Source organism: Lipophrys pholis (genome assembly GCF_963383615.2).
Source record: "Lipophrys pholis genome assembly, chromosome: 17".
NCBI classification, from domain to species: domain Eukaryota; kingdom Metazoa; phylum Chordata; class Actinopteri; order Blenniiformes; family Blenniidae; genus Lipophrys; species Lipophrys pholis.
This window is the reverse complement of record NC_137643.1, coordinates 2,566,916-2,580,550: the sequence shown is the minus strand read 5'-3', so window position 1 is coordinate 2,580,550 and position 13,635 is coordinate 2,566,916. Positions and strand designations below refer to the sequence as shown.

The following is a 13,635-nucleotide window of genomic DNA, read 5'->3' as shown; positions in this document are numbered from 1 at the left end:
CAACTCACGAGTTATTTTATTACACTACATGTGAAAACAAAGAAATATGTATAAAAAAATAAAGAAGATGAAGCTAAAACCATCATCCAATAACAACACTATCCTTCAAGTCCTTGGAGAGTCCTGCGCTCGCTGACTCATGACTGTTTGTTGGCACAACAGAGAATGTGTCAAATGGATATATGCAAGACCGGTACTTGATGGCACGCTCCTAATGCACAGAGTTTATGCGGAAAGGCATAAGAATATGGTGGGATACAGTAACATTACTGTATGAGGACAATCACAAGACCAGCCTACACTGAGAAAACTGTTAGGTTAAGGCTCATGTCCTCTATCAGAGTGGAAATGATAAAGTAACTTATCAGTTGGCAGTTGTTGGGAATATAGACGACGTCTCAAGTAAACAAAATCAGCACCTTAGATGAGCAAGTGAACTAGATCCCCTTCTCCTCGTCTTGACTTCCTGTTGTTGCGTGTGCATGTGAAACTGAGGAGGCTGACCCAAATGTCCCATGGGTGAGGTTTTCAGGAGTTTCCCAGCATGGCCATCCCACAGTCAGCTCCCGAGTCGGGGCAGGCCTCCAGCCGAGCCAGCCTGCTCTGCTCCAAGGCGATGGCCTCCGCCGAATGCTTGCATTTCTCTGATCCACACTGACAGGTGAAATACTTGCTCTTTATGTCCCAAAACCGGTCTCCGTAGTCGAACCTGAAGACGGACAGAAGATGAGACACAAAGTACAACACACCTGTAAACAAAGTGCATCTCAGTAACTACAATAATTCATTCAAGCAGTGAATTGTCCATATATCTCAGATTATTGACATCTCAGGCCTTCATGACTTCATCTCATCAATCATTGTAAATATATATATTTTTTATTCAGAGGCCATAATTACCAAATAGAAAATGTAAGAAAGACTTTAATCTTTTAGTTTATATGTTATGAGAGAAAACTTAACATGATACCATAATGTGCTGCCCCTGTGTCAGATGAAGAACAACTTCCCTCTCGTCTGTCCGTTCAGTTAATGTTTTGTTTTTTTAATTAAGTAGTTTGTGTCCCTTTTCAAACAAAACAATTTAAGAATTACCATTCGCCAAGAAATCTTAATGCTGGAAATTGTGATTGTGTGTCTTTTTGAGCTGTTTAATGCTTTTTGTTTCAGTTTTTTTATTAAATGTTCTAATAAAAGGAATGTAACCGTGGTAATTCAGTGGGAACGTTTTGAAGACTAAAGGTTTAAAGCCTGTGATGGTCTCACCCCAGCTCCTGCCCACTGAGGATGTCTCTGGAGCTGAAGAAAGCGATGCGGGGGAATCGGAGGTCCTGATGCAGCATGAACACGCGTACTGGGATGAGGTTCGGGTCACACAGGTGGTTGATGAAGCGGCTGATGTTGCCATAGTAACGGGCGTCGATGCAGTACACCTCTCCGTCCTACACAGGAAGTGAAAGAGACGGATTCAGATGAACTGGGCACAGCAGAGAGAGGCGACAGCTGAAAACCACTGCTTCGGTTCATGATCAAACTCTTCACCAGCCCAGCCGTTCTGGCGCCAGGGCGAGTGTGTCTGTTTTATCATCACATCTATTTCACCTTGTTGTCCAAGTCAAACAGGTAGGAGTCGTCTTCTCTGACGTCTGCCTCTGCATCAGAGATCAGCTCGCCAACATATCTGTGTAAAGGAGGAAAGGAAGACGTCAAACCGTTCACATGAGCGCAGCTTAATACTGGACAGGTTTTTTGGGTTGTTGTTTTTTTTCTTACTCGCAGATGAAGCTTCCCTGAGGGATGTCCTGCAGAGCTCGGACTCCCCAGCCCATCTTGTCTGTCCTGTAGAGCTGCAGACGAACTCTGCCGGGGAGTGAGGGGAAATCATGACAAGTCAAAAACATTTCACCGTCTCCCTCTCGCGTTCTCTTTTCTTTTCTCTCTCTAGCCTCTTCTCTGCCACTCAGAATGTTTAGCTGCACAATTAAGACACACCACAGAGCAAAAAATCAATGAACAATTAAAGACGATGCAGGGAGGTAGAATTAATAGAACTTAGTATGACAGAACAAAAACGGAGAAACGTAGAATAATAAAAGTAATAAATTACAAGTTAAAATGTTTGATTGCAGCAAGAAAAAAACTATAATAACAGATTTCACTTGAGACGAGGGAAAGTGATTATGTGATGAGTACAATGATGTTAGAATCGTAGTGCTTGTACTATTTGTATTGCTATTTGATCCCATTGGGCTCATGCAGCTGCTGTTGGTAGAAAACCACACGTCATGTGACACACGTACTTGATGCCTGCCTGGACGACCCGGTTCTTGCACGATCGATAACAAGAACACGCCATGTTGCACTCAAATATTAGTGGAGGCTCAATTTTGTTGAATTCTTGAAGCAGCCGCTGATCCTGACAACAAAAAAAACCAATATGAGAATAACATCATCTCTTTGGTGAACATTTAATTCTGGTCTTTGGCTTCACTGTTCCCTTAAAAGGAACAGTGGAAAAGAGAGAACCTGTTTTCAATTAGTTTGATATGGCTGGTTGTACAGGAGACATATTATTGCTATAAGTGTCTGACCACCCTTTACAGGCAGAGAAAGGCAGGACATTTGTGTAAATAACAAAACACTTCTGCTTTAAATGTTGCATAAATTGACATGAACGGATGCGTTCTGCTCCTTTCGCCTTTAGAAAAGCACCTCTTACTGAAGGTTACTGCGAATATCACCTGATGCATGTTTTAAATTTGTAATCTAATAAAATACGACCCATAAAAAAAATGACAACGGACATATAAGGCTGGGGTACCTTTAGCATTTTTTTTTTTCTTTCTTCAATGTGCATAATGCTGTATACTCGACCATGAGAGATGAATAGAATCTCGGATGTCTCAACAACATATTTGACCACTTGCAGGAAATCCTGTGAGGAATATAACCCATTTATGTGAATTATGAATCATAAAATAAATAGGATTTCGGTCCGTTTTTAATGTCTCCTACAGATTTTATGATTCAAAAATAAAACTTAATGGGAATATCTTTTAAATTTTGTGACATTAAATCTTCTGTGGTGAAAATGGACCCCTTTAGAAAATCCCTAGACTTGAAACGTTAATACTTTCAAGTCTAGTAATCACAATGAATAAAGTAATGACTCTAACCAGCAAATGATCTGTATCTGTCTTTTTCCCCCAGCAGGTTTATCTGAGTAACATTGATGGCGTGGCTTTTGAGAAGCTCGTTACCTTGTCATACCAGCAGCGGATGCTGAGCTGTCCACACAGACAGTTACTGGATGAACAGTCGTCCGTGCAGCTGCAGTGCTGAAGACAAGAAGAAGAGAAGAAAAAGCTCCAGCTGCTCTTTCTTTCCTCAAAAAAATCTTTTCTTTGCATGAAAAGTGAAGCCACAATGACATTACCTGTAAGTGTGTGATATTTCGATCTATGTTCATCGCTGAAGTTTCACAGTTCTCTGAAACGTATTTGTAGTCTGAAGGACAGCCCTCGTCGTCCACGGCGTTCACACAGGGAATTGGCACGTTCTCGTAACCCTGAGCGATGTCACTAAGAACAACAGAGTTGCATCAGGGAGAAGATCAAACAACAGAAATGTAAAAAGTGAAGAAAACGTGTTCATACATGATTAATTAGTTTAATTGTATTTCAGCATATCGTGCTGGACAACTCGCTTGTGCCTGATATGGAAAACAGCTGTTTAGTTTTCAGACCATCAGAGCAATTTTATTCACCTTCATCTGATCACGATGGTACTTAGACAAGTTTTATCTAATATTTATAACGTCCTAAGATACTAAACCCACCTGCAGATGATTCTCTCTGTCCGGAGCATGCGATTGGTTATTCCCCGGCGCAGCTTCCTGTTGATCTGAAGTGACACCCACACTGGAGTGTCGGCCCGGGCCAGGGAGAGCGGTGTGTCTCCCTCCCTGTTCATGACGTCTATATCTGCCCCTCTGGACAAAAACAACCTGCAGACAGGAGACAGGGAGGCAAAACACATGTTGAAACTAATCGGATCCGTCATTGTTGAAGTGAACTGTTACCCATGTAGTTTCGGGAAGGGCGGGGGGGGGGGGGGGGGGCAAGAACTATTGTGATTGAAAGGCAACCTGTGACACAGGAAGTACCAGCTGAGGCACAGTAAGAACACTTCATGTACACAGAAGTGATAAAAACTTTTTTCCAGGCTTTTCCCTCCATGTATATTTAAGTGTTTTGTGTTTATTCAGATGGCTGGTAGATCAGCTCCTTGTCTTTACTTTAGTTTGTGTGTGTGTGTGTGTGTGTGTGTGTGTGTGGGGGGGGGGGGGGGGGGGGTTGGGCAGGTTAAGGGCAGATGCCCTCCTCCATCACTGATTCAGTATCCTTGGTTGATGTTTTTGACTATTTTTATTTGAGATGCTGCTTCTAACTTTTCTTTACACGACTTCAACGTGGCTGTTGTTTGTGATATCGACTTACGTGACGCACTCCAGGTAGCCCTCTCTGGCGGCGATGTGCAGCGGCGTGTCTCCGTGTACGTTCACTGAGGCGAGGGAGCAGCCGGCGTTCAGCACCAGCTCGGCGATATCCACGTTACCGGCGTACGCCGCCCAGTGGAGACACACATTCAGCTCCTGAGGAGGAGAAAGAAATGATGTTCAAAAACCTGTGAGCGTGTTGTTGCTTTGCATCAACGATCACGTACGAACAATAAATTCTACAAACAAATTAAGTTAACGTCAGTTGTGACACTGAAAATAGCTGATAGAATACAATTAACTGTGAACAAACTATACGAACTGTTGAGTTATGATGGATAAATTAAAGTTAGAAACTTAAATTGATTTAAAATGCGGATTTGAAAATCTCTTTATTCTATTATGATTTTGAATTATGTGTCTGAATATTTAATCCAAAGTGATTTTTCTCATTTAATTTTGTCATCAGTGCTTTCTCTCCCATTAAGGTTAAAACTATTTCTGTTCTCTTTTCCTTCTTTAGTTGCCATTCCACACCTGGCCTCTTTACTGTAATTCTTCTTTAATTCGGCTGAGTGGTGCAACTTCCTCAAATCCTTTAGAAATACCATATTTCGGTTTGTTCTCTTGATTCACTTCCTCTAGCATTAGTAAGTTGTTTCTTGTAATTGTATTTAATGTTTTGTTTTGCACACTGTTCAGATGTTTCAGTTCCTAGGTAATGAACACCACAAGTAGAGAAACAACTTGCCTCTTCTCTGGTGGTTGAACTTTGACTCAGGTGAAGAACTCAAATACTGTACATGTTCATCTCACTCAGGATTATTGTTGAAAAAGTTCATTGTTTTGATAGTTATTTCTACTCACATAAGCGTTTACTTTATGAAATCAAAGCAAATGTATCTGGACATTGATGTCTGGGTTAAATTATGAAAACTGGTTTCATCCCGTGTCTCTTCACTGACCTTATCGTTGATGGTGACGTCGGCGCCGCGGTTCAGCAGCGATTTGATCACGTCCACATGTTTGTGCTCCGCGGCCCAGATGATCGGCGTCCAGCCGCCGCTGTCCTGTAACGCGGCGAAAGAAAGACTTCAAACTGACGTTCGAGAACAACAACATCCTCCGACAGACAGATATGATGAACTTTAAACCAGCTGATGATTTGCACTCTTGGGAAATATTTCACACCAGCATGCAGAACAGATTCACTCTAATGTGTCTCTAGTCTCACTCTTATCGCAGGCTTCGTTTCTTTGCTTCGTCATGCTTCATGCAAACTGCATCAGAACGGATTTGGGTCCAATTTTTTATCGTAAAAAAAAATAATCCTGACAATTGGTTTCTGATTGGAGACGCGAGCGCAGCGCTTGTAAGAACAATACGATTTTTATTAAATTTTTTTCCTAAAGTGCTGCAATACAGTCTTGTATTCATTAAACCGCAGAGTCCACAACTCATACCTGCGCAAACTCTTTTTAAAACAATCTGGATACAGGCGCATTCTCCGTCCGGTGGAGAAGAGTGGATGGAGTGACAAACCCACGGCTGTAAACTAAATCTTCACTTTGGTAACACTGAGCGGCGAGAGACAGCAGCTCCAAACAACCAGATGCTGCGACGGAGCGTCTTCCACCAGCCACTTCAACGACAATGTCCAGCCTGTGTCCACATGGTGGTTCGTTTTTCCTTTCCGTGTTGCTAATGGCTGCTGCCGCTGGGCTTTGGGGAAGAACGTGGAAACTCTACATAGACCTGGCGAACCACTGCGGCGCCGCGCTGATCCTCCTCAGAGCTCAGAGTTGTGGCTCTGCAGGCCTGTCAGAGCTGCTTCCAGCCAGAAACCAAGGCTGTGTGGACACGGGCTTTTATACATAAAGTGCATGAATTTTTCTATAAAGTCTAAAATAAATAAATAAATAAAATAGGCAGAGAATGAGGGAAGAACGAGGCCTAAAAGACATTTCATTAAAAAAAACATAACTCGGTATTAAAGTGGATATTGTTTGGAGTTGCGATCTTCTTTACGAAGCCAAGTCACCTTTCTTCCCCCCCTCACACTGCCCGACACGAAAGCACCACATGATTCAGGTGAATAACTGTTAAGATGAGCAGACCGGCCTGACGGCGGAGCTTCCTCGGAGCGCTTCTCTCAGATGATGTGGAAGCGAGGGCCGGGCGTGGCTACGATGTCGCTGTACGGCTCCTCCTGGACCAGCTCCACCGCCTGCTGCTTCTTCAGCACCAGGAAGCTGTAAAACTTGGCCGCCGCCTGCTTTCGGTTGTTGTTCCTGCAGAGATCCAGCAGGCTGACCGACTGGGCGCCTGTTTTGGCCATCACCCTCTGTTGGGGGGGAGACAGGCAGTCAGGACGGGGAGATCTGATTGGTCGTGGTGGGTTTTGATCTGAAAACTTGTGTTGGACTCATCAAAGATGGCGGAGACATTGGTTCTTCTACTGGTGAAAGTAGTTAGTGTTTCACTGCACGTCTCACTATTACATAAGACGTTAGAAAACATCCATTTCTCCAACAACCACAAACATCCGCCACTAAACAACGTGAAACAGTAAATTCAATAAATACAACTGAACTTTTGTAAGTTCAGAAACTGTAAACTTCACTTCAGTACCTGGAGGCCATGAAGCATCTGCTGGGTTCTTTTGTTCCACCTCCTCTCCTCCTGGTCCTGATCTCCTCCCTGCACCTCCTCCTCCTGACACACATACACACACACACACACATGCACACGCATACGCATACACACACACACACACACACACACACACACACACACACACACACACACACACACACACACACACACACACACACACACACACACACACACACACACACACACACACACACACACACACACGCGCGCACACACACACACCAGTGTTTCTATGAATGTGCACATATAGAAAACATAGACATACATGTGTAGATTTCTATATGTGCAATGACATTTAAAAATGTTTTGCCTTTAATGTCTCAAATCACCTGTATGGCAATTTGAATTGCATTTAGTCTCTTTATAAAAACATAAATAAATATTTACTTTGCTCTGTTATGTTTGCTCTGTTGTATTTTTGTTGTTATAATAATTTCATTTGTGCCCACATGTCCGAAATAAACTTTTAAATTCAATAAAAAAAAAAATTCTAAACTAATTTTATATAGAGGAGAGAGAGAGAGAGAGAGAGAGAGAGAGAGAGAGAGAGAGATGTATAGATGATGGATGTATCTGTGTCAATGAGTCATGGAGAAGCAGTGTGTGGATCTCCGTCTCACCTCGTCGTCAGAGTCGTCGTCGTTCTTCTTCTTGTCCTTGTCCACCAGCAGGTCCAAATCAATCAGCTGGCTGATGTTGGTGGTGCTTTCCTCCGGAGGCAGATCCACGCTGGCTGTCTCCAGCTGCTGGGACGCAGCAGATACCTCAGACTCCTGCTGCTGCAGCTGGTCCAAGGCTCCCATCTGGAGGGCGGGAGGTCAGAGGTCACAGCAGTACAGTTCAGTGGCTACAGCCAATCAGAAAGGTGGATAAATGAAAATCATGAAAGCATTACAACATGATTCTGGTGTCGGTCAGTGGCAGGAGGGCTGTACTCACGGGCAGAGCCGGCTCCGTGTCCTGCGCTTTGCGTTTTAAGCTCCTCTGGGAGGAAGGAGGCGGCATGGCGGCCTCGTCCAGCGTCGTCCTGCTCCCCTCCACAGCCGACGTCTGCAGAACGCTGGCCTCCTCCATGATGGTCTGGTCTGGAAGACAATCCTCACACGATTCCTGTCATCGTGTACTCGCTTTGTTTCTGAACTCTTCAAAAGGGTTTATTGGGGAATCTGAACCGGGTTTGGTGTTCGAATGCAGAAAAACTGTTAATTAATTAATTAATGAAGCTTAACACCAAGTGGGTTGTTTTCACTGTGAATTAGAACAATTTGTCATCTCATCATGCATGCTGCCTGTTTTTCACTATTCTTCTCTCTTGCATTTGTACGTTTGCATCTTATCAGCCCTGCAAAGGTCAGTCAATCAACACAGGAGGAATAAAACTTCACCTTAAAGCCATTTCACTAAAGTAAACTCACACTTTGTGTGACGTGAATCTACACACACAGATCCATTCTCTCACCCATGATGTCTTTCTGTTGCTGTCCGGCGGTTTCCTCTCTGGGCACCTCCGGGTTCTCCAGATCCTTCAGGAACTCATCCAGACTGTCGGCCTCTCCGCCCTTCCTCCTCTTCCTCAGCTCGTCGGGTACCAGCGGCGTGAGGCATCTTGTAAACATCTGCACACGAGAAGAAATGAGGGCGTGACGAGAGCACGAGTGGCCGCGTGGAACTGCGTCCGTTGAAAACTCACCTTCAGCAGCCGGGCGTTCCACAGGGGCTGAGCCGGGAGGGAGAAGAGCTTCTCCACGCCCCCGGTCTCCTTCCACATCATCAGCTTCTTGGTGGGAGGAGCCAGATCCAACGTGGTGACGATGTCCGAGTAGTCGGAGAGCTGCGCCCGGATGGTTTTACTATCCAGCTCCTTCACGCTGTCCACAATCAGCTTCCTCTTACGCTTCGCCTTGGTTTCCTTCACTGCAACGAGCACGAAACATCAGGAACCAGTCAGAGGATAATAATTATAATTATTATTCTTATTATTAATCTTCAGGAAAATATAAATGTTTGGTCCAAAACAGTAAATGTTGAGCTTCAGATGTCATGACGGTTTTGATCATTGTATTCTGGTTTGATGTTTTATGTTTGGCCAAACTTTCATTCCTTTCTAAACTAAGTTTTCCCTCTTGTATATTTGTTCTATTTCAGATTTATTTCTTTTTCTAATGATGAAAGTTTCTTCGCTCCAAAGCCAGTCAGAAGATCGTCCTCCTGAAGTTGAGACCGATGTTCAGACTAAAGTTAGAAGACGCTGCGTTGAGCGGGATGAGAAAACGAGCCGTTGGGAAACAGGAAAAGCAGCTGCCTGTGATGTCGATGGGCTCCAGAGCGAAGGTTTCCTCCTCGTTGTGAACCAGGTTGGTTTGTTCTGCCTGGTCGGCCATGGTGGGCAGAGGCTCTGTCGGACCGGAATCCGGGCTGTCCGGGGCTCCGGCTAACGCCACACAGTGAGGAAAACATTAATGTTTAACATTAATAACAGCTCGGTCAGTCTTCTGCATTATAGACAACAATGAGTCTGCGCCACACTGTGGAGCCCGGCTGAGTGCGGCTGACCTGAGAGGGCATCGAAGTCGTCCTCGTCGTCTCCGTGGTCCTGAGGCATCATGACGCTCTGTGTGATGGCAGGAGGGTCGTCGAAGATGCCGCCTCCATCCTCGTTACTCAGCAGCTTGTCCACTGCACATTACATGAGTAGGATTGACGTGTCGTGTTTCATTTCTCGGGTTCTAAAAACAAAAACGTTTGACGGTGTGCGACACCGCCAGATCTTACCCAGCATTCCTCCCTCGTGGCTCTCCATGGGGTTGTCTCCGAAGTCGTCCTTGTACTGGTCGTCGTACTCCAGATGGTTGGACTTGTCGGCCATCGGGTTAGCTCCGCCCTCCGCCTCCAGCAGCAGGTTGGAGGCTGACGCTCCCATGATCTCCACCTCGAAGGCGCTCTCCTCTCGCATCATCTCCCGGTCGTCCATTCCAAAGTCAGCTGCGCCAGACAACATAATGAAATATACTGTGACATGGCAAAGCTGAGGCTAATGAGTAAAATGGTTATTCAAACTGTTTCAAATGACCCCAAAAATATATAGAATAATATGGTCAAATAAAGAGAAGTGAAGACGCTCACCAAAGTCATTGTCCTGCAGCAGGTTGAGGTTTCCCACCTCCTCTCTCATGGTGATCTCCTCCACTCTGCTCTGGTTCAAGTTGAACTGCTGAGCCACGTCAATGTCGCTGCACAAAAGACACAGAAGCACCGTCAGGAATTCTGAATTTACCAGCAGCCTGAAAGCCCATTTGTTGCCTTTCCGTGGGATCGGTGCGGCGACCTTTCAGGGATTCTTAAAATTAGAATGGGTTAAACGTGCAGTCAGAGGACAAGCGTGGATGACATTATGAATATGAAAATAGTGTGTGTATCAACCATGGCCTGAAGTGTTCCTGGAGTTGAAATATTCTTTCTACCTCAACCACGTGGGCTATGACTCCTCTCCTTGCTAAAAAAAACAATATCTAAAGCAGCAAGTCGTAGTGGCTTTATATTTTGCCGACTGGAAATAAACAAACAAAAAAGAAGTATTTTCCTGCTGGAATTTCCCCGTCAGGAATAAACAGGACTCACTCCAAGTCTGGCAGCGGTTGGTCAAAGTCGTGGAACTCCTCCGGTAGGGTGATGGCATTGTACGCCGCCTCTCTGTTCTCCTCTGGAAGATCCACCACACCTAAAACGTCACACAGACAGAGCATGAGCCTCTCCACCGACTCTTCCCAACCGCTTCAGGGAATCCAATGACTGATTTAGTGTTTCCAACCTGGTCGAAACGCCATCTTGATCTTGATGAAGGCCTCGTTACAATCTGCCAGCAGGTACTTGGCCTTTCTGTGGTAGATCCTCACCACCCCCAGCAGGAGATGACCCGACGTCCTTAAAGCCATTTTCACCTGAATCAAATGAAATCACAAGGCGATGATTCAATACAAAGCCATCCTCTTGAACCGTTGGCATCCCATGTACAGTTCAACAAACACAACAAGCTGTTTTAAAGCCGTTAGGAGCGAGCAGTGAAAGGAAATGACCTTTGGTGAGATGATGCTCTCCACGCTGCTCTCCAGATTGCACTCAAACACGTGTGCCTTGGTCAGCTTCTTGTCCCAGTGGGCCGCCAGCCAGATTTTGGCCAGCGGCCCTCGTTTGCTAAGGACAAAGTGGGCATAAAACATCGTCTCGGCGCCTCCTCACCACCAGGGAAAGGGGGAAGGGGGGAGGCGTCGGGCCTGGAGGGGAAAAACAAAACAAAACAGGACAAAGACAAAAACACAGAATTGAAATCAGGACTCAGATGTAGTAAAACAGAGCGTAACAGATCCGCTCATTGTCGTGTGGGAGCTTTCATGATGCAGATGTTTGTCTAGTTAATACCAGCAGGAGGCAAATTGATTGAGAATTCTCTAAACCATGGCTCGGTATGGCAACAGTCCAAGTTCTTCTCCTCTTCTTTTGTGTTTAACGACAGGAAGCATCCATAAAGTTGCATTACCGCCATCTGCTGGTTCTGTCTGTCTACATCGTTTCCCACTGCTCTCTTTGTCCCTGATGATTTTTTTCCTCTCTCTCTTATCAGCAGCTTTTCCCTCCCTGATGACTGACACCTTTGGCTGAGATGCCTTGTTGATGCTCGAAGTTACAGGTGAATGGATGAACTGGTTGGACGAGTCACAAAGAAGATCAATATTGATCTATAGCTGAAAAATGACGACAGTTCCGAAGGCAGATGAGGTCAAATCCTGGACTAATAAAGTTTATCTAATATTTGGAGCCAGTGAGTGAATGTTACTCTGACCGAGACACACACACACACACACACACACACACGCACACGCACACACACACGGGGGTCGAACCCGCGACCTTCCAATTGAAACATGACCACTATATCACCTGCGCAGAGAGAACATGCAAACTGCAGATTTTATAGCAATTTTCATGCTAAATGTTATTCCTGCACTCAATGACTTGTTTTATTTATATAAATGTTAACGCACATCCTGTTTTCTTTGTTACTCCTGGTGTCTGCTTATTTACATTAGGTGTGAAGGTGAGGTGTTAATCGGAGCATTTATGTATCAGGTGCACATTTATTCTACATATATATATATATATATCCATAAAAAGAAAAAAGAAGATGTCGTTGCAGGACTTTAAAATGCAATGCACGCGCCTATGTTATCTTCTCTAAACAGAAAGGAGTCGTTTGCCATGGCAACAGGGCGAGCTCGTTCCCTTTAGCGCGGTTTTTCATGACGCTCGCGCCGCAGTGAGCTTCATGACGCTCCGGGCAGACAGGTGACAGTGGCTAACGATTAGCCGCTGTCAATCCCTCTAAAGCCCGCGTGTCTCTGCATCCCTGATGTACCGAGCACCACCTTCACATAGACCGGGAAAGACTCACCGCCGAGCCGCGTTCTGTGCTCCTCTGCCGGTGTCGCTGCTGCTGCTGCTGCTGCTCGATGTTTTCCTCCTCCTCCTCCTCCTCCCTCCCTTTTTCACTAAAACAAACAAGATGGCGTCCCCTGTCTCCCTCCTCCAAAGATGCTCCACTGTCACCACATCCTAAACTCTACCTCCACATCCTCATCCTCAGCCCATCACACTCTGCCTCAAACGATTTAAAGTGCCCAAAACAACTTGGGAAAAAAAGAGAAAACTGTTCAAATGGCTAAGACAACTAGTAAAGATATAAAGCAAATATATACACAAAATAGTTAGAAAAGGCTTAAAGAAACAGCAGCTGGAATGTCAAAAACAACCAAGGTCAAAGCCCCAAAAAATGTCAAAATCAGGAACACCAGTAGAAAAGTTAAAAAGAGACTTAAACGTGTCAACACAATTTAAAAACATATTAAAATAGCTATTTAAAACCGTAAGCGCCATTTCTAATAATGACTTCATCCCCTGGCCAGACAGTTCCAGTTCCTGGCATCTGGACGGAGATTTAAAGCCCCGAAACTTAAGACGAGCCGCTGCAGGAGCAGCTGCTGCCATTTCCCTTCTAAATCAGTACTGAAAGCACTTTACTCTTGGGTCTTATGTAATGAAGTTCAACCTGATTTTTTATCTATGTATTGTACCTTCTTTATCATATTTTCAACAAGTCTTCATAGTGGTATTGTAGCGGTTCCTTCCATTTATTTATTCACTCTTTAACCTGTCAGTGAGCCTGTGAGCACCCAGCTATGTTTGTATCACAACTGTTATTTTACTGTCCTGCCTTTTAAAATATCTGCATGTACTGTCAGACTCCCTCTCCTGCTGCACAAAAATCTACCTACGGGTATCAATAGTCACCTTTGAACTTCTAAATGCAATGTTATCAATGCATCGATCCAGTTTTATAAGTCAAAACTATAGTCTACTAACAACTTTAAGAGCTTCTCATTGTAAAGTTTAGACATTAAAATCTGTCT

At 44.6% G+C, this 13,635-nt stretch overlaps 2 protein-coding genes across 2 annotated transcripts; both read right to left on the bottom strand.

The window, feature by feature from the left end:
- Nucleotides 1-6,730, bottom strand: LOC308122390 (histone-lysine N-methyltransferase EHMT2-like). The gene is made up of 11 exons (XM_080484170.1): nt 6,620-6,730; nt 5,464-5,568; nt 4,500-4,654; nt 3,839-4,006; nt 3,437-3,581; nt 3,261-3,338; nt 2,301-2,416; nt 1,774-1,860; nt 1,603-1,681; nt 1,267-1,442; nt 1-709 (listed from the first exon to the last, which is right to left on the bottom strand). Exons 4-11 carry the CDS (start codon nt 3,970-3,972, stop codon nt 529-531), a joined length of 996 nt encoding a protein of 331 aa, XP_080340296.1. The 5' UTR covers nt 3,973-4,006; nt 4,500-4,654; nt 5,464-5,568; nt 6,620-6,730; the 3' UTR covers nt 1-528.
- Nucleotides 6,651-12,719, bottom strand: LOC308122389 (double-strand-break repair protein rad21 homolog A-like; the record flags this gene model as incomplete). Its single annotated transcript, XM_080484169.1, has 14 exons — nt 12,621-12,719; nt 11,248-11,445; nt 10,983-11,112; nt 10,793-10,892; nt 10,298-10,404; nt 9,947-10,156; nt 9,728-9,850; nt 9,477-9,605; nt 8,865-9,088; nt 8,634-8,790; nt 8,114-8,259; nt 7,795-7,977; nt 7,130-7,213; nt 6,651-6,842 (listed from the first exon to the last, which is right to left on the bottom strand). The coding sequence occupies exons 2-14, from the start codon at nt 11,389-11,391 to the stop codon at nt 6,651-6,653; spliced, it is 1,929 nt and encodes a 642-aa protein (XP_080340295.1). The 5' UTR covers nt 11,392-11,445; nt 12,621-12,719.
- Between the last annotated feature and the right edge of the window lie 916 nt (nt 12,720-13,635).

Coding starts and splice junctions, on each gene's coding strand:
- LOC308122390 (XM_080484170.1), bottom strand. CDS start 3,972: ATGAACAGGGAGGGAGACACACCGCTCTCCCTGGCCCGGGCCGACACT. Junction 1,861..2,300: donor GTCGTCCAGGCAGGCATCAA/GTACGTGTGTCA, acceptor ACTCCCCGGCAG/AGTTCGTCTGCAGCTCTACA. Junction 710..1,266: donor CTCAGTGGGCAGGAGCTGGG/GTGAGACCATCA, acceptor GTCCGTCTTCAG/GTTCGACTACGGAGACCGGT.